The following is a 25981-nucleotide window of genomic DNA, read 5'->3' on the forward strand; positions in this document are numbered from 1 at the left end:
GGGGTGTTGGTCTGTTGAGACAGCCTGCTGAGGGAGAAACACAAGTGCCCCTTAGCCGCTGGGTCCCAGTCTCCACTCAGCAGAGTCTGCAATGACCTGGGATCTAGCAGGAGGGGCTGAGAGGTTTCTCTAAGACTGGACTTGGATGGCTTCAATGCTGGTGGACTGGCCGCCTTGGGCACTAACCACAGTCTCCTTCCCCCAGGTGCCTGTGAGGACCGAACATGGGCTAGTGGGGACCATGGATGTGATGTCGGCCCAGGAGCTGGTGGTCTGTCTCTGCCGGGAGGGGGAAAAGCACCTGGCCCTGGGGGAGCCACCCCTGGCCACTGCCTACTACCTGGCTGCTTTTAGCTGCCACGCCCCTTCAGCAGTGCGAAGCGTGCAAGCTGCCCTGGCTGAGGCTCGGGGGGCACCAGTGGTGGCCACCCTTGAGGCTTGGTGCCGTGGGGACAGTCAGATCCCCGCCATCCACTGGGATGGCATGGCAGTGGTCTCCCTGACTGGGACACTGGCCTCTGCCTTCCTCGGAGCCCTCTGCCCGGACCACCCTGCCACTGTCCTGCACTTGCTGGCTGGTCTGCTGGCCCATGGGCGCCACGAGGAAGTGGTGCAGCGCTGTGATGCCCTGCTAGACGCACACTCCCAGCAGACCCTGGAGCTGCGTCTGACCCGCGCCATGGCCTGTGTCCTGTCGGGGAAGCAAATGGATGATGGCCTGGCCACCTATCTCGAGGCTTTTGCCACCAGCGCAGACCGTACAGTAACCTTCATCCGCACCCACCAGCAATCCCACCTCCCCACATTGGTCAGCACCCTCCAGGACTACATCTTAGGGCACCCAGAGGCCACAGACAGCGCTGGCCAGCAGGAGATCAACTGCCAGAGACTTCTGACGGCCCTGGACCCCGGGGGCACCTGGAGTGATGCCCTGTCACCCGAAGCTCTGCTCCACAGGGGCAGGTTTGAGGCCTGCGTGGCAGCGTGCAGTCGGGACCTTCAGTCTGAGTCAACAAGCAGTCGACCCCAAGGTAGGACAGCAAGTCAAGCCCCCTCCCCACCAACACACACACACACACACACACACACACACACACACACACACACACACACGAGAGGCAGGTGCAATCTCACCAGCCACAGTTATGTCCTGCCTATGGTGGGAGCGGGGGTTGGGCTTGAGCTGGGGATATGACAGTGACAAGAAAGCAGGCCACTGCCCCTACAGAGCACCCAAATGGGAAGCAAACAAAATACTTGCTTTGAAAACTGGGACACGTAGCAGGTGGTCAGGGAAGGCTTCTCGGGGGAGGTAGCATTTGAGCTAAGAAGGAAGGAGTCCAGGCAGCAGATTCAGGGTGTGCCAAGACCTCAGAAAGAAAAGCGCTTGGAATGTCATTGTCACTAAACAGGGCCAGGTGACAGGGGGCCAGCGTGACTAAGTCTTGCTGGCCTCTGAAGCACTTTGGATTTCACCCTCAGAGTTGTGGAGGGCTTAAGGTGGAGTGCTCTGGGTGGTAGTCTAGTTTCTTTTGTCTGTTGTGTGTGGAATGTGCCATAGGACCCAGAGGTCGCCCTGCTGGAGGCTGGAGGCTGGAAACTGGGAGGCTAGGAGGCTGGTGGGCAGTGGCAAGGGTCCTCAGCCTCTTGTTACGAGATGATGGACCTCAGCTCAGGAAGAAAGGGGTTGGGGTGAAAATATCATTTTAAATGTTATAAATGACAACACTGTGGACAGATTTAACGAAGGACTGTGAAGAATGATTTTAAGAGCTTGCCTTGGAAACTAGCCTGGGGGAGGGATGAGGAAGAGAGGAGCAGACACCCCAGTCTGTTAGCCAACTTTCTGTTACTACAACAAAATGCCAAAGATAATCAACTTATAAAGAGGAAAGGTTTGTTTGGCTCACAGTTTTGGAGGTCTCACTAGGATCACAAAATAGAGAAGGGTGGGCTGTGCTAAGAGCTGCCACATATCTGTTGAGTGCACAGTGCAAAGGTTATATTGGTGACCTCACCAAGGGGGTGGAACCAAATAGAGAGCCCAGGAGTGAGAGGGAAAATCTGTGTCTGGCCACATAGCCTGAGTGTCCCCATAAGTGACTGGAAATTACTCAGCAGAGTTTCATAGAATCCTGAGCTTCAGAGGTAGCAGGGGACCCTCGGAGCCCACAGTGGCTGGTGAGTGGTGGCATTCGGTGACCCTCGGGACAGAGGGGTCCTCCACCTTGACAACTGTACAGAAATCCAGGATCCCCAGAGGGCTACAGCCTGGGGAATGAGCACACAAGAGAAGACCCAGTCTCTGGGCAACTGCCCCCACGTGTCTGTGCCTGTCGGCTCTGACGTGGACATCGGTTAGACCCAAGTCCCACAGGTCAAGAGTCACCACATCACCAATCGCCAGCACAAATGTGGCTTGGGATAAAAAGTGAAGAAATGAATTCTAAACAAATTGCTTATGAATGTAGCTTCCTACGACAGACATATTCCGATCTCAAGGTTACTGTGAAAAGTCCTCTTCTGGTTCATTTGTAGGCAATAACACACACCACAGACTGGTGGCTCTCTGTCCTGGAGGCTGGAAGTCCAAGGTCAAGGTGTCACAGGTTTGGCAAATCTGATTCCAAGATGGCACCTTGAACACTTCCTGCTCACATGGTAGAAGTCAGTTGGGCAAAGAGACAAAGATTGGCTGAACTTGCCCTTTTAAAATGGTGTCAAGTCCACCCATGAGAGTCAACCCTCGTGGCCTGACTACCTCCCAAAGTTCTCGCCTGTTAGTACTGCCACAGAGGCCATGAAATTCCAACACGGAAACCAATTTCGGCGTGAGATTTGGAAGGACGGCCACCCCAGCGAAGCCATTCTACGTCTTGGGAAGTCCCTTCGCCCTTCCCCGTAAGGAGACACACGCAGACGCGACACGCAGCACGTGTTTGAGAACCAGACACGGAAGAACCACAGCTTTGACCCAAACCTCCTGCGAAACGAGGCGTCTCGGTGGCAGTTCTGCCTCCCTGTGATCGGGGTTCTTGGTGAGAACCTCGGGGCGGGTGCGAAGCATGGCGTGGGTGCTGCAGCTTCTTCCAGTGAGAGGAGGCATCTGACCCCACAAAGGAAGCTGGCTTAGCTGGGGACTTGCTGGGACCTGCAGAACTCAGTGGAAGTGACTTCAGGTGGTTCTGGAGTCCAGGCCTCAGGGGGCCCCCGCAGCTTCTGCTCCACCTTGGAGCACCCAGGGCCGTGTAAGGAGGCTACACCCATGATCAATGAGAACACAGAGAAACTCTGTGCTGATCCACTTTCCATTACTGTAGCAAAATACCCAAGATCATCAAGTTAAAAAGAGGAAAAGCATATTTTGGCTCACAGTTTTGGAGGTGTCAGGCCATGGTCTGTTGACCCTGTTGTTTTTGAGCCTGTGGTGAGGCAGCCAGTCATGAGCTGCTGACTTCGGGGGGCCAAGAAGCAGAAGAGAAAGAGGAGGGGCCAGGATCCTAATCTCCCCTTCAAGGGCGTGCCTCCATATGATCAGGTTTCCAAGTAGACCGCCTCATTTGGGGGGCAGTTCTGGGGGTGATCGCAGGGCCTCTTGCTTGCTAGGCTGCCGCTGTACTTCTGGAGCCATGCCTCCGTTAAATAATGTAAGACTTGCAGTTTTGTGTCTCCATTATAATATCGCTCCATTCAGTAATGGAGGGTGAAAAGTAGAGAAAGGGGAAAATGGCAGGGTTGCCCGGGCAGGGAAGAGTAACCTGCCCTGGGAGGGATGGGGAACAGGGGCCTTTCTGGACAGAGGGACAAACTCTTGGAGGAAGAGGAGGAGAAAGGAAGCACAGATGTGTGCGGGGCACAGAGGGTCAGACTTAGGGAAGGGGCATCTGACAGGGCCCTTAGGGGACAGAGGTACAGTGAGAGGGGCACACTACATGAAATGAAAGTGCCAGGGCCAGAGGACCCCAGACCGACGGGAGGTAGGGTTGGTGAAACAGGACAGCTAGTCATGGAGGGAAAGACAGAGGGACAAAAGTGGTAGAGCACTTGCCTAGCAAGCTTGAGACTCTGGGTTCGATTCCCAGTCCCACAAAAATAAGTTAATTTAATTTAATTTAAAATGAATACATAAATTAAAAATATTCTAAAAAGTTCCAAAAGTTTTAAAAAAATAATGATCATTGCAAGAGTCACAGAGGGTTTTATACTAACAACCCCAAATTTTCACAATGAATGGAACCAAACCTGCTTAATTGAAAAAGATACCAAAAACCTTCCATAAATAGCCGGATGCCCCCCACTGACTCACCACTGCATTAGGGGTTCCAGCCAAAGCAGCAGGAAAACAAGACAAGACATAAACTAGAGAGGACCGCAAAGTCACCATGGTTACAAACCCCGCCCCACAAAGTAGATACAGTGGCAGAATTTAACGGGATTTCCAAGTTCATATATGTGTCTAGACTCCAGGAAAAATAGAAACTCTATGGGTTTTTTTTTTTTTTTGGTGAGGGGGTTGTTTGCTTACTGGTACTGGAGTTTGAACTCATGACCTGGTACCAGGAGCTCAACCACTTGAGCCACACCTCCAGCCTTTTGATTTTTTTTTTTTTTTTTTTTTTTGCTTAGTTATTTTTCTGAATAGGGCCTCACATTTTTGCCCACGGCCAACCATGGACCACAATCCTCCTACTATTCCTGCCACATAGCTGAGTGACAGGCACAGGACCCACACCCAGCTTATGCATTGAGATGGGGTCTCACTCATTTTTTGCCCAGGCTGACCTCGAACCACAATCCTCCCAATCTCCACCTCCTGAGTAGCTGGGATTACAGGCATGAGCCATTGTGCTCAGCTAGACACTCTATGATTTTATAATGTATCACTTACCGTAGCAACAGAAAAGAATTCAGTTCGAAAGGTCACGCAGCTTTATGGAGAAAAACATTAAGCTCTATTATAAAGACAACAGAAAATAATTACACAAATGAAGAGATACCCAATGAGCACTGAGAGAAAGATTTGGCATTGTAATAAGAAGCAAGAGCCTAGTAACAATGGAGACATTAGGGCTGGGGGCGTGACTCAAGAGGGGCAGCACCTGCCTGGCAAGTGCAAGGCCCTGAGTTCAAACCCCAGTGCTGCCAAAAAAAATTTTAAAGACACCAAAGAGGGGGGAAGAGAGGGGGGAGAAGAGGGCAGGCTGGCAGGAGATTAGTTGTACTGGTTAGGGCACAGATATCTTGATCAACACAGAAGGCTGATGACTTAGGACCAGACAGACAGAAAGACCAATGAAACCAACTGGAGTCCAGAGCAGACTCACATGGCTCTAAGGCCTGCAGAGGTCAGAGTGAGCATTGCACCTGTGTAAGGGCAGCAGGGGACCACTGTTCAAAGGATGTGCTGATCTCCTGCCTCCTACTATACAAAAAAAGGGGAAATTCCAGGTGGATTATATGAATAACTAAATCTTAGCTTCTAAAAGAAAATATGAGACTGTCACAGACTTCCGTGTACAGTTGGCCTCCTTGAGAAGGCCACAACAAGTAGAAACAATGATAAAGGAATATTCAAGACATTTGATTAAAGTTTAAAAGTTTGCCCAGCACTATGGAAAAATGAAAGGACAATCCACAAACATAGAGAAAATATTGTCCAAGTAGACAATGGACTAAAATTAGTATGCAGAATATTTGAAATGCTCCTGTGTACAGATCAGAAAAAACCCAATGAGAGAATTGGCGAAAGCTTTTTCCCCAAAGAGAAAATACAGATGGCTAAAAAACCTGTGAAAAAATATTCAACATCATAGTAATGAGACAGATGCAAATTAAAGCAAGAGAACTATTTTCTGTCTACCCACCAGATTGGAAAGAAATTAATGAACCTCACTAGCAAAGAGGAAAATGAAAATTCAAACATCAGCATAGCATTTTAAGCCCTCCCAGATCAAAATGGTTAAACTTACCAAGGGAAGATTTGGCTCCCAGTAACAGTGGAAGAGCTTTACGGGGTACACACCCCTCAGAAGACAACAGCAAAATTTGTACAGAACACCAAAAAGAACTACCCGAAGGCACTGGAGAGCACCTTGGCAGGCAAACTGCAACTGACCTTAACGGTGGCATGGCTGACACTGGATTTGCAGGCTTGCAGGGGTTTTTGCCGTGGGTAACGCCTCAATCTGTGTGTCATGGTACAACAGAAAGCTGTAGCTTTACTGCCTTGTGACGACATCAAGTTCAGAGTCGAGAAAAGTAGATGTACAGTTAGAAGAAAAAGCTTTCAAAATCTGCACAGAAAATCCACTGACATCCTGGGCTGACCACTGAGTTGCACTCTCGGGAAACCCTGAGTGACTAGAAAGCAGCAGGTGGAAAGTTCGAGAACTAAGTGGAATGCCAGGTGTGGTGGTGCATGGCTGTAATCCCAGCTACTCAAGAGGCAGGAGGATCACGAGTTCAAGGCCAGCCTTCAGTGAGCAAGATCCTGTCTCAAAAACAAAGTGCAAAAGGGCTGGAATGTGCCTCGGTAGTATAGCATGTGTGATGACCTGGACTTAATCGCCAGCACCAAAAGAAAAATGCAAAGAAAAAGAAAGGGCCAGATGTGGTGTACGTGCCTGTAGTCTCAGCACTCAGGAGGCTGAGGCAAGAGGATGGCAAGTTTGAGGCCAGCCTTGGCCCGAAAGTAAGACAGGCTAGGCACAGCGGCTTAAGCCTGTTATCCTAGGTACTCAGGAGGCCGAGATAGGGAGGAGCTCCCCCTGAAGGCCAGTTCGTCTCAACCAATAAGAAGCTGGGTGTGGTGGCACATGCCTGTCATACCAGAAGCATAAAAAAGAGGATCACATTCCAGGCCAGTCCAGGTATAAAAGTAAGACCCTGTTGGAAAAAATAGCTAAAGCGAAAAGGGCTGGCAACATGGCTCAAGTGGGAGAGCACCTGCCCAGCAAGCACAATGCCCTGGGTTCAAACTCTACTATCACAACTTTAAAAAGAAGAGAAGACATAGAAGCTTTAGAACTGAAAAGTGCAATAACTGAACTGCAAATTTATATATATACTTAGCATGCTGGGGACAGCAGAAGTCAGTGGAATTGCACGTAGAAGTTATCTGATGTGAAGAACAGAAGACACAGAGCAGGGCCTGGGTGAGCTGAGGGCCAGGGTCAAGTCTGATGTGTGTACTTGGAGTCAGGATTGCAGAGCACCCTCATGGAGGTGAGGAAATAAGGACTCCCCCTGGGCCCCAGGAGCTCCCGGGACCCCTGAGCCATTGCAAAAAAAAAAAAAAAACAGAGCTTCCGTTCCAGGCTTTGTTTTGACCTTTGCCCTTGTGACCCTGCTGTTGGGTGTTTGATTGGCTGGTCTAGGGTGTAAAACGCTTTTTTGACTTGACTCTGGGCTGCATGTTATGTTTCCCTACAATCAACGCACCCCACCCCCGAGAGTGGAGATGGTTCTAACCCCCATCCCACCGCATGGAAGAAAACAGTCAGCACACCGCCCAGATCCGCTGGGTAAGCCGCACTGGATGCGCATCCACCTTTCCTGGACCAGACCAGACAGGGAAGCCTTGGGTCCCAAGAATCAAAACAAAAGAAGGCAGGAAGGGAGGAAGCCCCAGGAACGGGGGCTGTGCAAAAGACACGGTGTCTCACTTGGGGTGGAGGTGGGAGCTGAATCCCTGAAGGGAAAACTCCATCCTAAAACCCATGCCCGAAATGGCCAGGCAGTGAGTGTTGAAGGTGAGTGTCCATTTGAGCTGAGAAGTGAAACTGGCCACGAGCCCAGTGCTGTGCGGCACCCTGGGCAGCCCCTGTCCTAGCTGTGGGCCTGGTTCTAATCCTGCAGTGTCACTCATGGACCCGGGCCTGCGCTCCTGTCCTGGCGCCCTGAGCAGAAAGAACTTGAGAGGGTCCAGGACACCGAACAGGTGGAAGGCTAAGGGGCCACGTCCAGGGGAGCTTCCAGGAAGGCAGATGGCGCCTGTTTCTCTCCCCAGGTGAGCGCCTGGCCACCCTGCTGGTCACCCGCGCGGCCGCGGCCTTCTTCCTGGGTGGCCGGGCCTGGGACGTGCTGCGGGACCTGCACGCGGCCTTCGACGAGAGCCCGTCCGCGGCGCGGACGCAGTTCCAGGCCGTGCTCTCAGCCGGGGACCAGGAGCGCGTCCGTGCCCAGGCGCTGGAGGCCGCGGACCTGGGCTTCGCCCGCTTCCAGGAGGCTGTGCGGCACCGCCCAGAGCTCCGCGAGGACACGGGACGCGAGCTGCTGGCCCCGGTGACCCGCGCGCTCCGCGTCCTGCTCCGCGTGGCGCCGACTGGGGCGCGACCTGCGCTGGGCACCCGCCTGGCCGAGTGCCTGCTGCTGGCCGGGGACGTGGCGGGAGCTCGGGCGCTGTGCGAGCGCCTGCTGCGGCCCCGGCGTCCGGGAAACCCTGCGGGGGACCGCGCGCCCCTGCTGGCACTGCGCGGCTTCTGCGCGCTGCACGCGGGCGATGCGCGGCGCGCCCGGGAGGACTTCCAGGCGGTGGTGGAGCAGAGGTCGCCGCACCCCGTGGGCTGCGTGCGCGCGCTGTGCGGCCGCGGGCTGCTGCGGGTGCTGGCGGGCAGCGCGTTCCTGGGCGCGCTGGACTATGTCACCGCGTGCCGGCTGCGGCCCGAGGAGGCGCTGCTGGCCACCAAGGCCTTGGTGCCCTGGAACCAGCGGGGGCTGCTGCTGACCGTGCTGCGGGAGGAGGGTCGCAGGCTGCTGCTGCGCAAGCGGGACCCTGCGTGCGCTCCCGGCCGCCGGAGCAAGGCCAAGGATACCGAAGGCCCCGCCGCGCAGGAAGGGTGAGAACCACGCGCGCGCGTGTCGGGCTGCAGCTTCACCCTGGTCTCGAGCCACGTGGAGGGATGTGAAAGAAATCGAGGCGAGCGGCTGCGTGATTTCCCTAAAAACGATTGGACCCCGGGGCTTAGACCTTAGGGCACCGCCACATCTCCTACCTTTTAAACTCAGTGGAGCACGAAAATGTCCTTTGTTGCTGAACCTGTTTGAAGGCAGCACAAAGTCCCCCGTCCTGTGACCGTGCCATTCCATGGTTCCTTTGTTCAGTCCCAGAACTCCTAGTTGTAAGTTATGGTGCATAACGTCCCATCTCCACGACGACTTGTCCGTAAAATGGGGACAGATGTGGTGTTCCTTGATCAGGCCCACCCTGCTCATCTGGCCACAGACCCCCACCCACCTGAGGCTCACTTACTCATTCTTTGCCAGCCCAGGGGGTGAGCGTCCAGCTGTTCTGGCCTGCACCCTGTGGCTGGGAGGTGGCAGGAAGCAGGCAAAGTTAGCCACAGCATCTGAGCTTAGCACCCACCCCACACCTCCACCCGCGCTTCCTCCACCTCCAGGTGCTTAACTCGTGCTGCATGTTGCAGTGCCTTGCTGACAACAAGGCACTTCTGCTGCATTTGTTCAGATTTGAGGCTCTAGCCGCTTTTTCCGTGGGAGCTCGTTAACTTCATTCCCACGTGGACACCATAACATTCCACACCTCCTGAGCCCAGAAAGGCCAAACTGCAAATCCATGTGTCTGCAGAAAAGAAAACTGAGGCAAGGTCAGCCACTGACCACTGACAAGGCTTCAGTTTCTCCCTCCGTAAAGTACCTGCCCCAGGGCGTGGTGGGAGGCCCAGGTGAGAGTGCCAAGGGGCAGCCATGGTTTCTGGGGACAGAGTGAGTGAGAGATCTTCCTGTACAGTCCAGTGGGAAGGTAGCTGCCCAGGCCAGGGCTCAGGGGCAGGATTTATCTGAGGCCTGACCTGGGCAGGTAAAAGGGGTGAGAGATGGGGCCAGTGCACTCTGAGCCACTCTCTTCACAGGGACGCCCACGGTGTGTACCAGCTGGCCACACTGCTGATGGAGCTGGACGTGGACGACGAGGCCTCGCGCCTCCTGGCAGCTGACTCCCTGTACCGCCTAGGCCACCTGGATGATGCCCACAAGTCCCTGCTGGTGGCCCTCTCCCGGAGGCCCCAAGCAGCACCTGTGCTGGCACGGCTGGCCCTGCTGCAGCTTCGGAGGGGCTTCTCCTATGACGCCAACCAGGTAAGAAGGCCCAGGTGGGCTGCAGGACAAGTGGAAACAGGCACAAGCCTCCCATGGCCTCTGCTTTGCACCCTACAGCCTGGACTTCGGAGCATGAACCTTTGTTCAGCTCCAGCCCCCCACCAACTGCCACAGGCCCTCACCCTCTGACCCTCAGTCTTGGGGGTCCTCATGGGAATTCACTGGAGCAGGGATTTTCTCCATGCAGTAAGTGCTTAATACTTGCTTTGACTGTGCTTACGAAGAGAGCTGAGACCAATCATAGGCTGAGCTTCTCCCCAAGTGTTCCACACAAACGAGGCTGAGACCTGACCCTGCCCAGGATGGAGGAGTGGACAGCAGAGAGCACCTTGGGCCCTCGACCCCTGCCTGCCTCTGAGATCCCTCTGCTCCTCACCTGCCTTATTACACCTGTTATGGAGGCTTCTGTTTGAGCCAGGGTCAGCAGGTGATGTTTTTGGGGGGGCAGCTAAGGCTTTGGAGTCCTGGCTGAGGGACATGATGGCCTCTTCCTTTCCCTCTGGTCTAGTTGGGATTCTGATCCCATTGCCTTGGGTGGGAAGTGGAGAGGGCAAGCATACCCTGGATCCTGCTGTTCTCTACTATGCCCCAGGACGGTGTCTGCACCAAGTGCCAGCAGGGGGCAGCATTGGGATTCCTCAGATGGAGCAGCCCAGAGGAGAGGTTATGTCTGCCTGGGGGTTCACTCTGCCCAGACAGGGACTGACCTAGTGGCTGGTCCTTGGCATTTGCTCCACACCTTCTGAACAATGGGTATCCTCTGTGTGTCACTTGAAAGCTCATGCCTATCACAGATCTCCCCGCAGTGGGCACACTGAGGCCAGGTCTCCACCTCCGAGTGACAGAGGAGGAGGTCAAGGCTCAGGGATACGAGGGCCCCCACCCCAGACTACCATGTCCTTCCCTGTGCTCCAAGTGGCGACCAGTCCTTCCCACTGGGAGTCCCCATCCAGTAGATGGGGGACAAAAATAGCGTCGAAGGCCCAAGTAGCCAGGGCTGCAACTCACAACAAACATGGTGCTCGGGGTCAGCATATGGGCTATGGATGCAAGAAGGCCAGTGGGGACAGCACATGGCAGGGGGGAGGAACAGAGGACACGGGAGCATAGTGGTGACTCTGCTCCTGCCCTGCAGCTGGTGAAGAAAGTGGTCCAGTCTGGGGACACAGCCTGCCTCCAATCCACCCTGGATGTCTTCTGCCATGAGGACAAGCAGCTCCTGAGAGATCACTGCCACGCACAGGCCCTAAGCATCCTGAGGGCACAGCCCAGCGGGGTGGACAGCAGGGCCCGCACCAGGGAAGCCATTGCCTGCCTATCTCTGGCCATCTTTGCTGCAGGTAGGAACCTCCACCTGTCCCAGGGGTCCAGCCTTATGGGCACAGGTGGTATGAGGACATGTTTGCCCCATGGGTTCGTGGGTCCCAGGAACATCCACAGGATGAATGGGGTGGGGGTCTCTTGCTGAGGGTACCAGAACTGGGACCCTGGTCATCCAGGTGAACATACCAAGGCCCCAAAAGGATCTGGGCCAAAAGGAACCTGAGCTGGGTTCTTGCCCTGCTCCTGGGTACTGTCTCCCCCATGCTCCATCCTGAGGATGGATGGGCCCCTTCCCCAGCTCCTCTCCCTCCAATGAGTGAGAGGCCAGGTCCTGGCTCCCCTAAGCCCTTCCAAAAAGGTTTCATATGTGGGCACCTGGCTTTCACCCTGGCCACACCATCCTGCCTGGTAGGTCAGGCACTGGGTGCTGCCTTCCATCAGCCCAGGCTTGGGGCCTGGACTGGGGTGTTCTAGGCCTGTGGAATAGGGCACAGGTGCTCCGAGTGAAGGAGTCCTTGGGGTGCAGGGTGTTTGCAAACGTGGACCTCCCATCAGGCTGTGGTGGCTTCCTGGTGGCTCCTACTGGCACCTTGTCACAGCCCTCTCCTCAGAGCCGATGACAGAGAAGCCCGTCTGGGGTGGGAGTGAGGACTCAGTGAGCTCCTTCCTGCAATAGCTGGCAGCAAAGTCAAGCTGTTTCTGCCACTGACAGACACCCAGAGGGGTGTGGGTGGCATCCTCTTTGGGGAGGGGCCTCCTCTTCCCAAATTTAGGGTCTCCTCTCTGGCTGCCCCATCCAAGCCTCACGCCCTCCTGCTGGGGGCCATTCCTTCCATTCCTTGCCCTACCCTGAGGAACTTTCCCCTCACTTGCCCTTGCCTGGCCTCCTAAAAGACAGCTGCAGAGCCCCTCCCTCTGAGGCCCCCCCACTGCCCACCAGTCTTCCCAGGCACTACCCCTCCTGGTTGGGCTCCTCCTGCCCCATGGCCAGCCACCTGATTGGCCTGACTGTGTCTTGGTGTCCACTGGAGTTTGGGCTCCCCAAGGTGGGCCCCACAGCCTGGGTATCATCTGCCCACCCAGTTTGGGTACCAGGAAGGACAGTGGATGAGGGCCCAGCAGAAGCTATGTTCTGACCATACCCGCCTCCTACAGGGAGCGAGGCCAGCAAGTCCCTGCTCGCCCGAGCCCGCTGCTATGGGCTCCTTGGTCAGAAGAAGACCGCCTTGTTCGACTTCAACTCTGTGCTGCGAGCCGAGCCAGGAAACGTGCAGGCTCTGTGTGGACGGGCCCTTGTGTACCTGGCCCTGGACCAGCTTCAGGTGCTGGGCCCCTCCTCCCACCTGAGGCTGGACAAATAAGGGTGGTGGACTCCCAAGGCCCTGGCTTCCTTCTCTACCTGATAAGAGCAAGCAAGGCCAGACCATGCTGCGCACAGGATGCCCTTTGGAACCCCTGTGTCCTCCTAGCTGTGCTATGGGTGGCAGGAGCCACCTTCCCACAGACCCACTTTCCGGGAGTCCTGCCCTTCTGTGTCCCCCAGCCTCAGTCTGCATGGATAGGGCTCACGTCTTCAGGATGACTAGGGGGCCCCACTTTCAAATAACTCCTTAGTGGATACAGGTGTCCCTCTATGGGGTGTGGTCCATGAGGTCTCCTCAGCTGCTTGGGTGACCTCTCTTGTTACAGGGCAGGTACAGGAAGAATGTGTGCTGGCATCAGTTAGTCATGTCTGCCACCGTGCAGCAATGAAGCCTTGGAACTCTGATTTGAACTTAACTTCCTGCTTTTTCAGTGAGCTATCATACATTTAAGACCTTTTACAGAAACTACTCCAAGTCAAAATAAAAACATTGAGCCCAGACTTGCAGGAAGAGATTCCACTGACACAGGAGATGGGCTCCATTCTCTCCCCAGGCCATTTCCTGAGCATGGACAAAGGGACCCAGACAGTGCAGTCCAGATCTATCCAGGGGGACAACCTCGCTGCTTGTGCTTCAGCACCCTCTTCTGTAGGAGGGACTGCTGAATGACCAGAGGGAATCACAAGGAACATCAGGGAATACTGAGAGATGAATGAAAATGGAAACCTGATACACCAAAATGTATGAGATACAACAGAAGCAGAGCTGAGTGGGAAATATACAGCTATAAATGCTTAGATAACAAAACAGGAAGCCAGGCCTGGTGGTGCATGCCTGTAATCTCAGCTGCTTGAGAGGTGGAGGCAGGAGGAACTTGAGTTCAGGGTCAACCCCAGCAAAAACTAGCAAGATCCTATCTCAAAAACAAAATGCAAATGAACTGGGGGTGTGGCTCAAGTGGTGGAGTGTTTGCCTGGTGTGCACACGGTCCCAGGTTCAATGCCCAGTACCACAAAAGGAAAGAAAAAATAATAGCAGGAAAAGTTTCAAATCACCAACCTAACCCTACAATTTAAGGAACTATAAAAATGACAAAACTCAAAGCTAGAGGAAGTAAAGAAACAATAAAAATTAGTGCAGAAAAAAAACAATGAAGAAAGTCAATGAAAACAACGGGTGATTCCTTGAAAAAAAGAATAAAAATTAACAAGGCTTTCCCTAGAAAGATTCTTAAAAAGAGGATGAGAAGAAATTCAATTTATTACAATCAGAAATGAAAATGGGACATTACTCCTGATTCTTCAGAAGTAAAAAGGATTATGATCGCGTCTATACACAATTGTACACTGACAAATTGGGTAACCCAGATGAAATGGACAAAGTTGTGCCAGGAAGCATAACACCTGCCAAATGGTGACATCGTGTGAATAGTCCTATGACGAGAAGGAAAATGAAACCAGGAATCAAAAATCTCCCAACAAGAAAAAACCCTGGACCTGGGGGCTTTGCTGGTGAATTCACCAAACATTTAGAGAACTAGCACCAATCCTTCTCAAATTTTCCTTTCATTCTGGTGGAGCAAGAAGCACCTCCTAACTCACCTATGAGTCCAGCATTACCCTGACACCACAGCCAGGCAAAGACACTGCAAGAAAAGACAACAACAGACAAACGTCCCCTCTGAACACACGATCCCAAACCCCTCCACAAAATGCTAGCAAAGCAAATACAGCGGCACAGGGAAAGGACTACACACCATGGCTAAGTGGGGCTTGTGCACAGAATGCAAGGACGGTTCGACGTGCAAAACTGATTGCTGTAAAACATGACACTGACAGATGAATGACGTGGTCATCTGAGCGGATGCAGAAAAGGCATGACAAAATTTAAAACTCTTTGATGATCCAAATAAAACACTCAACAAACTATGAATATAAGGGAACTATCCCAGCCCGATAAAAGCCAGATATGGAAAGCCCATAGTGAATGACACCAAATCGTGAGAGACTGAACACATTTCCTCCAAGATCAGAAATAAGACAAGGTGTCCACTTCACTTCGGTTCAACATGGGACCAGATGTGCCAGGCAGAGCAATTAGACAAGGAAAAGAAATACCAGGCCTCCAAACTGGGATGGAAGATGGAAACTATCTTTGTTGCAGATGGTCTCGTGCGGAAATCACTTAAGGATGTACTGGAACTAACAAATGAATTCAGCAGGACACCAAGTCCACCTGTGAAAATCGGCCACATTTGTACACACTAACAGACAATCTGTGAAGGAAATTAAGAAAACAATTCCATCTACAAAAGTATCAAAAAATAACACTTAGGAGTTAACCAAAGAAGTGAAAAAGTTCAACAATGAAAACCACAAAACACTGCTGAAAGAAATTAAATACAAATGGAAGCACAACCCATTTTCCTGGGGTAGAAGACTTAATATGACGAGTTATCAATATTATTATACATCTGCAGATTCAGGGAAATCCCTAACAAAATCCTAACGATTTGGAAAACCTCATCCAACATTCCTATGAAGTTTCAAGGGACCCTGAATATCCACACTTCTTGATTTCTAAACTTACTACCAAGCACGGTTCCCATTAACAGTCCGGTAGTGACATAAAGACAGACATACGGACCAGGGAAAAGAAGTGAGAGCCCTCTTGCATGTGATTCTTGACAAGTTTTCCAAGACCACTCAATGGGGAAAAAAAGAATCTTTTCAGCAGTTAGGAAAGCTTCATGAAAAAGAATGAATTTGGACTCTGACCTCACACTATACACAAAAATGAACTCAAAGGGATCAAATATATAATTGTGAGATCTGAAACTATAAAACTCAGGAGAAAATGCTGGGGAAAAGCTTCATGCCTTTGGATTTCACAATGACTTCTTGCATATGACACCAAGGCACAAGCAACAAAAGACAAAAAATAGATTGGCAGTCAGGAAGAAATTTAAGTTTTGTGCAGCAGAGGACACTGTTAATAGAGTAAAAAGACCACTGACAGAATGGAAGAAAATAATTTGCAAGTCACATGTCTGATAAAGGATTAATATCCAGAATGCATAGAGAACTCTTAAAACTCCGTGGCAGCAAAAACAAAACCCCTTAATTCAAACATGGGCAGAAGACTTCAACAGACGTTTCCATTGAGCTCAGAGAAAAGATGCTCAACACCCTCATCATTGGGAAATGCAAATCACAATCCTGAGCTGCCACCTCACCACTACTGGGATGGTTACCATCAAAACCCAAAGAATAACCAGTGTCGTGGAGAATGTGCAGGGACTGGAACTTTTGCACACTGTTGGTGGGAATGTAAGATAATGAAGCCACTATGGAAAGCAGTAGGGAGCCTCCCCAAAATATTAAAATATAATCACCTGTGACCCTAATTACCTAAGGCCCTCCAAGAATTGAAAGGTCTCAAACAAACATCTGTGCATCCATGTTCATAGCTGCTTTGTACACAATGGCTAAAACATGGAAGCAACCCAGTGACCAGTAATGAATGAATGGATAAGCGCAATGCAGTCTGTTTATGCAATGGGATATTATTCGGTCATAAAGAGGAAGGAAATTCTGACACGTGCAGTAATATACATAAACCCTAAGGACATAATATTCAGTGAAAGAATCCAGTCCCGAAAGGACAAATACTGTCTGCTTCATTCACAGGCAGTCCCTGCAGTGATCAGATTCACAGACACGGAAAGCAGAATGGTGGTTGCTTCGGGGGTCGGTGTTTAGTTTCCATGTGGGAAGGTGAGAAGGTCCTGGAGATGGATGGTGGTGATGGTTGTATAATAGTGTAAGTGTGCTCAGTGCCTCTGAACTGTCTACTTCAAAGTGCTAAAGATGGCAACTGTGTGTTTTGTACATTTTATCACAATAAAAACAAATTTGAAGGGGTGGGAGATGCTGTCTCACCTGCTGACCAGACAGAAGCCATCTTTGGAGTGTGAGCCCGGCTCCACCCCCGGTCCTGACCACCCCTCCCCCCGTGTTCCCATTCACTTTGGTTGAACACAGGTGAGAGTGTGGCTGCAGAGAGGCTTGCCCCCCCCTACACAAGCAGGCTCTTAAGACTGTCAACCTGAGCGGCCGCTGTACAGGGCCATCAGCCCGGAGAGGGGCTGTCCAGGCAGCATGTGCTCCCCAGTGCCTGCTCTGTAATGAGGGCTTGACGGCTTCACTCGTGGCACCTGGAATCCCTGTGAGCTGTCACAGAAGTAGAATGTCCCCCTGTGAAGGTAGCTAACCCGCCTGGAGTCATCACTGGTTAACATTCTGGGCTGACAAAGCCCAGGCCATGATGCAGGACAGATCAGACCCCCCTTCTTCCACCCATACCAGGGCTTTATCCCTTCAGAACCCACCCTACACACCTCTCATAAAAAGATTCTCCTCCCCACTTGGGAGCTCCCAGCTCTGACCCTGAGAGAGGAAGCTGGGAACCACCAAAGCAGGATTCGTAGGTGTGAGAATGGCCAACAGAAATTATCCAATCTAAAGAACAGCGAAAGAAAAAAAAATTTAAACAAAGAGCATTCCACAGCTCTGTGGGGCCATTCCGAGCTGTGCTCACTGGCATCCCAGAGAGAGAGAGGAAAAAGAACAGGTGGATATATACATACACTTGAAGAAATAATGGCAGAAAAAATGTTCCAAGCAGCTCAACAAAACCCAAGACGACAAACACAGAGAGAACCACAGCGAGGCATGTCTTGGTCTAATTTCTGGTGACGGGGGAAGAGAACATCTTAGAAGCAACCAGTGGGGACAAGAAATGGAACCAACAAGGGCACGCTTGTCCCAGAAACAACAGAGGTCAGAAACAACCGATGTCAGAAAACTGTGGAACAACATCTTAAAGCACTAAAAGGAAAAGGTGGCAACCCAGAATTCTCTATCCAGTTAATAACGCAGGGAGAACGAGAGACCTGCCCAGACAAATGGAAGCCAAGAAATCCATCTCCAGATGACCTGCACGGCAGGGAACACGGAACGAAACAGAGCCCGTGCCCATGCAAGAGGCGCACTCATTCCCCTCATCAGAAATGTTGGCACGGAGGCGTGTTGCATATGGTAGAACAGCAGCATCATTGAGGATGGGTGGCGGGAGGTCACCACGTGTGGCTCTGCCTTTGTAGGGGAAGTGGAACCACAGGAGCTTGGCATAGATTGTGGTAGGTTGAGGACATGTATTGCAACCTATGAAGCAAATGCTCAGAAATGACATAAAAGGCACAGATAGCAGGACAAAGGAAGGACAAAGATGAGGCCCTAAGAATAATCAATTAACCCCAAAAGGTAGGAAGACGGGCAGACACAGACAGGACAACTAGGAGGAGGTGGCCCTAATGATCCCCAACTGTTGGCTAGGTTAGAGGTCAGACACAAATGACTTGGTGTAATCAGTTGACTGGTCGTTGATCTTCAAAGCCCTCTAAAAAGGCCCAGCCTCTGTCCTGGCCTCCCATGCCTTCCCCTCTGCCCTGCCCTCCTAACAGCATGTCCAGCCCTCTGCTCTCCTGCTGTGCTGTCCTTTAGGCTCCAGCTGGAGTTCACTCCTGCCCATGGCAGCCTCTCCATCAGATGACTCCTCCCTTTCCAGACCTCAAATACACTTGCTCACACTGGGTCTTCTATCCCTTGGGTCCCAGAGTTGGCCCTGGGAGGAGCACTTGCCAATGACCCACCAGGAGGAACAGCATGGGGTGAGGCCAGTGGCCAGCAGAAGGAGCTCCCAGGAGGTGATGCCAGCTGCAGGCTGTGCCAGGAGGCTGAAGCTGGAGGACAGACAGGCGGGAGGCAGGCCTCAGAAAGGGATCTCAGGCCTGGTAACTTTCAGGAACAGAGCCAATGAGCTGGGTCTTTCAAATGCCTGACCAGAGATGGGATGGGGGTCAGCAGTCCTGGAGAGTGGTGAGGGCAGGAAGCTGGGTGGGCAGACCTTCTAGGACCCCAAGGACAGGGAATGGAAAGATGCCAGCCAGCCATCCTGCTCTTCCCCCTGCCCACTCTCCCTCCCACTAGAACAGCTCCTGCAACCACCCCACCCTGCTCTGTTACAGGAAGCTGTGGGTGACATCATCTCTGCTCTGAAGCTCAACCCTGGTACCGTGGTCCCTGAGATATGCTCTCTGAAGCCAGAAGCCCAGGTTCCTCTCACCCAGGGCCTCTACAACCACTGCCAGGCCCTCCTGAGCCAGCGGCTGGACACCAAGTCACCCCTTGGGGACAAGGATACCCAGGACCTCCTTGCCATCGGGAAAGCACTGATCAAAATCGACGAGACCCAGCCAAGCTGGCACATCCTCCTCTCAGACATCTTGATGGTACTGGGTAGGTGTCGGCTCAGGAGTGGGGGGACACAGAAGTCTCACACCCCTGTATTTTTTTCTGTAAAATGAAAGATCCCCTGGACCATGATCAATTCTGAGGCTCCAAATTCTATGGCTTCAGTCTCTTGTGGGGCCTGCCATGTAGGTATCTCTCCCACTTCTGTAACCATACACAGAGGAAGGACTCAGGAGGGGCTTGGGCTCATGAAAGGACCCCCACTGAGGCCCCTCACTTACTCACTACATGGCCATCAAATGCCAGGCCTCAGTCCTAGGCCCATGTGTGCCAGGGGAGGGTCTTTCCTGCCAATCCACAGCACCCTGGCACTGAGCCAACATCTTCTCCTCACTTAAAGGGAAGCTCTCTGCATTTGGCCACCAAGGACTTCAGGGGGCCTCCTCAAAGCTTCTTAGCTCCAGCAGGCCCAGCCTTGCTCCAGGGGCTCAGGAGAGAAAGCAGCCCTGGGATGACCACCAGGAGGGGTCAGAGCCCTGTTGTTATCCCCGGGGGGCGTGGAATGGAAGTGAGGCCAGGCCAGCTCTATGAGTCCATGAGCCAGCAAGGACTCCTGGTATGCAACTCCCAGCTCTGTCCTCCTGGGGCTGATTCCGTGTCCATCAGCTGGACCTCAGTCAGCACGGAGCAGGGTACGCCATGGCAGCTCCCCAGAAAGCTTCTTTTGGACACCACCCTCCCCCAGCACCACCCACTGAACATCATTTTTGGACCCAACAGGCCATTATGATGAGGCTGGCATCCACCTACAAAAAGCCCTGCACCCCACCCCACTATCAGAGGCAGCCCAGGCCCGGCGGGGCCTGCTGCAGCTCAGGAAGGGAGACATACCAGCTGCTGCCCAGGACCTACAGTGCCTGGCAGAGACAGACACCCAAGACCTCAGCTTCCTGCTGCATCTCCTGGAAGCCCAGGAACGACAGCACCTCACTCAGGTGTGTAGTACCCCAGGAGCTACACTGGCCCTCCCCAGCACCCCAGGCTTGAGCTCCCTGGGCCCACCCCTGGCAGCTCTTCACTCCCTGCTGCTGAGTTGACTCCAGTTGGGTTGGGGGTGGGAGGTAATTAGGAGGCTCCATGTCTGGTCACCTTAGCCCCAACAACTTCTGGCTTCTTTGCTTGGAGCATATAAGCTACAAGTGACTTGGGGCAGAGGAGGGAGGGAGCCCCCCCACCACCAGAGCCACAGCCAGCCAGGGCACCTAGCCCTGGCAGGAAGCCATCCAGTGCCCAGGTCAGGCCAAGAGAGGTCAGTGGGAAGGCTCAGTGGGGAGGCCAGGACAAAGGCCTTGAGCTTTGGGGTCGGAGAAACCCTGTCACCCCAGGGCCTGGGCAAGAGTTCCTCCCTTTCTCCATTGTTCTGAGTTCTGGCAGTCACAGCCTGACAAGGAAACAGAAACCACACCAGGCATTTAATGGGAGGGGATCTGACAGTGGGGTTCGCTAAGCGCAGTGGGGAGCTTCCTAATGCAGTGGGCTGAGGGGACAAGGGGCTGTTGCAGTGTTGGCAGAACTAGAACTCAGAGAAGGGGGGCATCTCAGAGCTCTAAGGAGGGACTGAGGACCTCTGAGCCCAGAAGATGGGGCTAGGGAGGAGGTCTCTGAGCCAAAAAGAAGGGGGCCAGGCTGGGGTCTCTGTGCCGGCAGAGGGGTCTTTGAGCTGGAAGAAGTGGCCGGCTGGGTAGGGATCTGTGAGCTTGGAGAGGAGGCCTGGTGGGAAAGAGAGCTTCTGACCACAGGAGGGGACTGGAAGGGGATTTCCGAGCCGGGGTTGGGGAAAAGAGGGGTTGGGCATGGGGGGGTCTCAGAGCTGGGGCAGGGCGGACTGGGAGGAAGCCCAGGAATGGGGGTGGCTTGAGGGGGCTTGGAGTTCCTGGGTGCTAGGCTGGATTGAGCGGGTCTCGGAGCTGGGGGACCCTGAGAATGGGTCTCAGAGTTCCGAGGGGCTAGCAGGGGGTCTCGAAGCCATGGTGGGGAGACTGGGCGGGAGTCTCGGAGCCTCAAGCCTGGCTTTGCCGAGCGACAGGAAGGCAACCCGGAAACGAACCGGAAGTGGTCTTGCCCCGCTTCCGCCCCGCCCTCGGGCGGCATTGCGCCTGCGCGGCCGGCGTTCCTCCCGGAGCCCGAGGGTGCACGTGGTCCTGGCTGGGCAGTGGCTTATTTGCAGCTGTGCGGAGGGTTGGGGCAGCCTCTGGGCGGGACAGCTCAGGGCTGGGGCCCATCAGACGCCTGGTGGAGAGGGGACTTTGCCAAGAGGGGCGAAGCGAGGTCCTCTTGGCAAAAGCTGACCAGCAGATGGCAGTAGGGCTGCCAGAAGGGAGGACACTGCTGTTGTAGATGGAATGCAAGAAGGGGTCCTCCACCCTGGCCCCCTCCCAGAAGGTTCCACAACTCCCTGTACAGGGAAAGGACCTGACCTCCCCAAGGGGCCAGCAGAGGTTGGCTGTGCTGAAAGGGGCTGACCATGCTCTCCCTCTCTCCCTCCATGCCCTGTGCAGGCCGCAGCACAAGAAGCCAGCACCCTCCTGGACACAGGACAACCTGGCCAGGCCCTGGGCTACTGCTCGTTGGCTGTCCTGGCCGGTGGCAGCAGCACCTGTCACCTGCGCCTACGGGCCACCTGCCTGACCCAGCTGCAGGAGTTTAGCAGGGCACTCAGGGACCTGGACTGTGTGCTCCAGGAGAGTTCAGGGGACAGTGACCTGCCGAGGCAAGCAGAGGACTTCTGCTTCAGGGGCCGCCTGCTGCTGAACCTGGGAGATGAGGAGGGGGCCGCAAAGGCCTTTACCCAGGCCCTGGCATTGTCACCCTCCCAGGCCCAGGGCAGCTTGTGGAAGCAGCCGGGCAGGTCCCCCACAGCCCTTATGATCCTGCATCTCGGGCAGCGCTATCTGGAGGAGCAACGCTATGAAGAGGCCTGGACAGCAGCCCAGAGTGGCCTCCTGGTGGACCCCAAGCATGGTGGGCTCAGGAAGCTGAAGGCGAGAACCCGGAGGGAGGCATCCTCAGGCTGTCGGTTGCACTGACTGGCCAACCAACAGGGTACTATCTGCACCCAGCTCAGGTTGGACAAGTGTCCTCCAAACTCCCAAGCCATGGGATGCCTTGGTGTGGACAGATAACCTTGTGCCTTTTTACCTTAGGAATAGAAGGGGTCACTTCCTGCTTTCAGGGAGGGGCCGTCCTGGGTGGCTCACAGCCCAGCCTGCAGCACGTAGCCCAAGACCCAAAGCTGAAGTTCTGTGGGCTTGGAAGAAGCTGCTGGTCCCTGGCTTCGGATCCTGCCCATTATGGTCTTGGGGGAGATGTGCTGGTTCAGGAAGCCCACCCTGGGCACTAAGCTGCCTTTGACTCCAGCCTGGCCTAGCCTAGGGCTGCCTCCCGCAGGGCCAAGCCTTCTTCAGAGACAAAACTCCAGACACTGCAGCAGGGACCTGCTGCCTGCCAGACCCTTCACCAGGGAATACAGTGCCACAGATGGCCTGGAACAGCCTCCCAGAGCCCCAAGGAGCAGAGGCCCCAGGCTTCAAGGCCTGTCCCCTGTCCAAGCTGTCAGCATGTGACTTGGTGCCTCTGAGCCTGAGAACATCAGTCCTCTTATATGAATAAACTTCCTGCCCAGTCTTGCTCCCTGTCAGTGTGCTTGGAAAACCTCTCCCGTGTGGGGCAGCCCCCACCCTGCCCTGTCACCTGTCACTGCAGTGAGACCCAAGCTAGAGGGTTTTTGCTTATGTCTGTGAATGGGGGGTGTTTTGGGCAGGCTGATTCAACATGACATGGCCCACAAACAGCTTCCAGGTCCTGCTGTGGGGACAGGGTTGCTGCCCGTCCCAGCTTCTCCCTTCATGACACTTTTGTTTGTCTCCACACTGGCCACCCTTTTCTGCCCCGTCCTTCCATGATCTTGAGCCCACACTCAGAATTCTCTGCTTTTGCCTCCTGGACAAGCCAATCTCCGGGCTCAGGCAGAGGTGGCTCCCAACACTTCCTGTCCCCAGGAAGCAGGTGAAGTGGCCTCACAAGATTAACAACCCCCTTCCTGCCCTGGGTCCACACACCTGCCATCCACCATGGTATGTGGGCTCTCCACCCTCCTTGTCACCTCATCCCAGTGGGCCACCTGAGACCTGCTGGGCTCTGCCACAAGGTGCCAGTATCTCCTGCAACCCAGACTGAGGGAACACCTGCCTTCTCCACCTGGAATCTCCAGGCCCTTCTTGTTTTTCCAGGACTTGCCAGTGCAGGTCTTCACCAAAACCTTCCTTCACCTGTCCATACTTCTGTCTGTCCCTGTGAGTTCACTGGCCCTGTGGGGCCAGGGTCAGAGCCAGAGTCCTGTTAGCTCAGGTGGTCAGTGATGCTCAGGCTGGAGGCCATGGGAAGGCCCAGCCCCTGGCTGCAGGAGGGTGGAGGAAACAGGCAGGTGTCACCTGGGAGTGCCCTACCTACCCTGTGCCTTTGTCCCACTGTCCTCCCACCTGAGTGTCCTTACCCATCTGACCATTCTAGAACATCTCAGAGCTTGTCACACGGACCTCACAGATGCCCAGATCTGGCTGGAGCTCTTCCAGGGCCCCACAGCTGCTCTATAGCCCACTCTAGCTTCTCCCTGCCAAGGGGCAGCACCCAGAATCTGTGGCTCATCTCAAAGGGGTTCTTAGGTCAGCTTTGCCCACCTGGCACCCTGCCATGGTCTGAATGTATGTCCCCAGAATTCATGTGTTGAGATCTTAACCTCAATGGGAGTGGTATTTGGAGATGATGAGGCTTTGAGGGTGCAACCCTAAAGAACGGACCCAGTGCCCTTACAGTAGGGAACCCAGCAAGATTCCTTGCCCTTCCACCATCTGAGAACAGGATGCAGACCCTACCCCAGACACCATCCAGTGCCCTGACCTTGGACAGATCCCTCTAGTGCTGTGAGAAATAAACCTCTTGTTACTAAACCATGGAGTCTAAGGTATTTTGTTATAGTAGCCTCAATGCCACCACCTCCATGTGACAGCAGACCACCAGCCCCTGAAACAGGGCATGTCTTAGCTGCCTGAGCCCCCTTTCCACTGTGGACCAGCCCAGGCTTTACTTCATGGAGTTGCACCAGGCCAGAGCAGGCACCCAGACCACAATTTTGGATAGTTCAGCAGAGGAAGCCCTTGTCACATGTGCCCTGAGGCCAGGTGTGCCACCTGACCTGAGAGCATCTCCAGGGCTCTGCAGACCCACTCGCCTCCCTGGACAGCCCCAATCTGCCACCATGGTCACCCAGCTCCTCTGTGCTCAGGTGGAGACAGAGAACCCAGCAGCAGCCTGTTCCTTGCACAATTACTTCCCCTGGCCTCTCTACCTAGTCTGCTGTAGGCCACAGAATCCAGGAGTATCACCACTAAGCAGACTGCTGGTCACTTCTGCAGCGCATGTGACTGGCACACTAATCCCAGAATCTCTGTAAGGACATCTGCAGCAGCAGAGCCATCCCAATCCAGCTGGCTAATACCCCAGACTCCATGCCTGGTTACGCCAGGTTTCCCAGGGTGACTCTTGCAGGTGTTGGGATGTATCTCCTGAGTCTTGGCCCACACCCAGGACCTGACCTGCTATGGGTCTGGAGCCAGGTGGCTGTGAAGGATGAAACAATGTCCTTGGCACCAGGCCCAGGTGAATCACTGCAGGGTTTTTGAGTGAAGGAGGCTAGTGTCCTCAAACTCAGGGACATGCTGCTTCCTCCAGAAGAGGTCTCAGAGGGCTGGGGGTTCAGAGTTCTCAAATTCACCTCAGCCTAAGCAGATGATACCACTTCCAAGTTTCAAGGTCCTGCTCCCTCCTGTGGCACCCTAATTTTCTCCTAAGAATTGGAGGGGCCCAAAATGCCACCCACATTGTCATCACACAGCTGACAGAAGTCTGTGGCTGACACTCAGCAGTATCAGCCCTGAGGACACAGGGGGCTCCTGCAGGTTGACTGTGGCAGCCAGCACTTAGCCCAAGTCTAGAGGCATGGACTTGTCATTCCTTCCTATTGGAGCTGTTGATGGCCAGGGGAACCCCCACAGCCCTTGTGGTCACTGTCACTGCTGTCACATTGTGAATGCTGGGCACTTCACAATGAGGGAGGGTGCAGCTGGAGTGACCAAGAAGCCCTGCAGTCGGACCAGGGACAGCCAAGTGACCATCTCCACTGGCCTGGTGCCTGGGATCTCCCCTAGCACCGATGCTGGAGAAGGCAGGGTCCACTCAGAGGCAGGAATCACATCAATGATTCCACTAGCACCAATTTACTATAAAGAGCTGTCAATTCCTTATAAAGTTGTCTTCATGTAACCAGGATAAAAATAACTCCAGGCATCACAGAAGTAGCAGTTGCAAAGTTCAGAGACGGGTGACCCAGTAGACTGCAGTCCCCCTCTCAGCTCAGGTGACCAGCCCTCTTCTGGTGCCCCAGCCCCTGGCAAGTAAATCTTGGCCACATGTTTGTGACTGGCACTGGCATGTGTTCTCTCTCCTGCTTGACTCTGGCAAACCCACCAAAGCCCCATTTTACAGGTAAAGGGCCTGAGGTTCCTCTCCTGGGGCCGGGCTAGTAGCTCAGTGAGGGAGACCCCAGGCAGAGAAAGAGTCCTGGACCCTCTGCCCACCCAGGGTCTGCATGGCCAGACTTCAGAGGTAGCCCAGGATATGTGCAGGGGCGTCTAGAGGCTGGTTCGTCAGCACCAAATGCAGAAACCTGCAGGTGGGACTGGGCTGCACAGAGTACAGGACCTGCTTCCAGGTGGAGTCAGGGTAGGGCTGGAAGTCCAGGGCGGGCAT

General features: G+C 53.9%; 1 protein-coding gene across 1 annotated transcript; it reads left to right on the forward strand.

Annotated features, from left to right (window-relative positions):
- The first annotated feature begins 250 nt into the window (after positions 1-250).
- Ttc34 (tetratricopeptide repeat domain 34) lies at positions 251-24113 on the forward strand. The gene is made up of 8 exons (XM_074077985.1): positions 251-1031; positions 8009-8837; positions 9870-10095; positions 11252-11456; positions 12595-12761; positions 18892-19162; positions 19898-20112; positions 21676-24113. Exons 1-8 carry the CDS (start codon positions 251-253, stop codon positions 22201-22203), a joined length of 3222 nt encoding a protein of 1073 aa, XP_073934086.1. The 3' UTR covers positions 22204-24113.
- The last annotated feature ends 1868 nt before the right edge of the window (positions 24114-25981 follow it).

Source organism: Castor canadensis, chromosome 7 (assembly GCF_047511655.1).
Source record: "Castor canadensis chromosome 7, mCasCan1.hap1v2, whole genome shotgun sequence".
NCBI lineage: Eukaryota > Metazoa > Chordata > Mammalia > Rodentia > Castoridae > Castor > Castor canadensis.

Excerpts from the sequence above, each read along its gene's own strand:
- Ttc34 (XM_074077985.1), top strand. The coding sequence starts at position 251 with ATGTCGGCCCAGGAGCTGGTGGTCTGTCTCTGCCGGGAGGGGGAAAAG. Across the intron at positions 1,032-8,008 it reads AACAAGCAGTCGACCCCAAG|GTGAGCGCCTGGCCACCCTG; the intron begins GTAGGACAGCAA and ends TTCTCTCCCCAG. Across the intron at positions 10,096-11,251 it reads TCTCCTATGACGCCAACCAG|CTGGTGAAGAAAGTGGTCCA; the intron begins GTAAGAAGGCCC and ends CCTGCCCTGCAG.